Raw genomic sequence first — 659 nt, 5'->3', positions numbered from 1 at the left:
ACTTTTTTTGCTTCAAAGACTTTTTAAAAACGTAATTGTTTTATTAGATGTTGCTCTACAAAAATACAATGTAAGCATAGTACATTTTATCTACAATTGTTTTGTCATTTCATAATTGCATTGCTATATGTAAATATATTTAAGTTGAAAAATAACATTATGTTTTAATGGTGGCAAAACAGTAAGTACTTTGCGAGCTCTTTCCCACTGCAAATCATAATAAATGCTTGCCTTGAAAACTAATGATTCACTTGCTATTACAAGTGACACAATCCATGAAACAAAATTTAGTCTATTAAAATATGTATGTCCTTGAAATTAATTTCTTTCCAGTGAATTTCAGAAGTTATCTGCATACGTTTTACATGATCTCTCTCATTAATAGTCACTGGAGTGGGCTGTTCTTAGTGAGGAAGTCAGATCACTGTCTTGGAAGGTAAAAAACGGGGTACAGAAATAAGTTGTATTTGTTAATTGATAGGTGTTTCTGTTTCTGCCTTCCCCATTGGGGCCTCAGGAAAAAGTAGTTTTCTAAGTATGTTTGCATAGAATGGTCCATACACTTGTTTATTAAAGTTTACAATGCTTGCATACTGAGATCCAACAAACTCCATTTCCGTCTGAATCACAGAGAGGCCTCCCGGCATAGTAGGCATACA

General features: G+C 33.2%; 1 protein-coding gene across 1 annotated transcript in view; it reads right to left on the bottom strand.

Annotated features, from left to right (window-relative positions):
* Positions 1 to 470: 470 nt before the first annotated feature.
* The window catches only part of TCP11L2 (t-complex 11, testis-specific-like 2), a 9,208-nt gene continuing 9,019 nt past the window's right edge, over positions 471 to 659 (bottom strand). Inside the window, 1 exon segment of the mRNA XM_009574329.1 lies at positions 471 to 659. This exon segment is cut by the window's right edge and continues 11 nt beyond it. Coding sequence (XP_009572624.1) covers positions 471 to 659 — 189 coding nt within the window.

Source organism: Fulmarus glacialis, unplaced genomic scaffold, assembly GCF_000690835.1.
Source record: "Fulmarus glacialis isolate BGI_N327 unplaced genomic scaffold, ASM69083v1 scaffold20043, whole genome shotgun sequence".
NCBI lineage: Eukaryota > Metazoa > Chordata > Aves > Procellariiformes > Procellariidae > Fulmarus > Fulmarus glacialis.
Note: the sequence above shows the minus strand (reverse complement) of the source record. Positions and strands in the feature narration are given on the sequence as shown.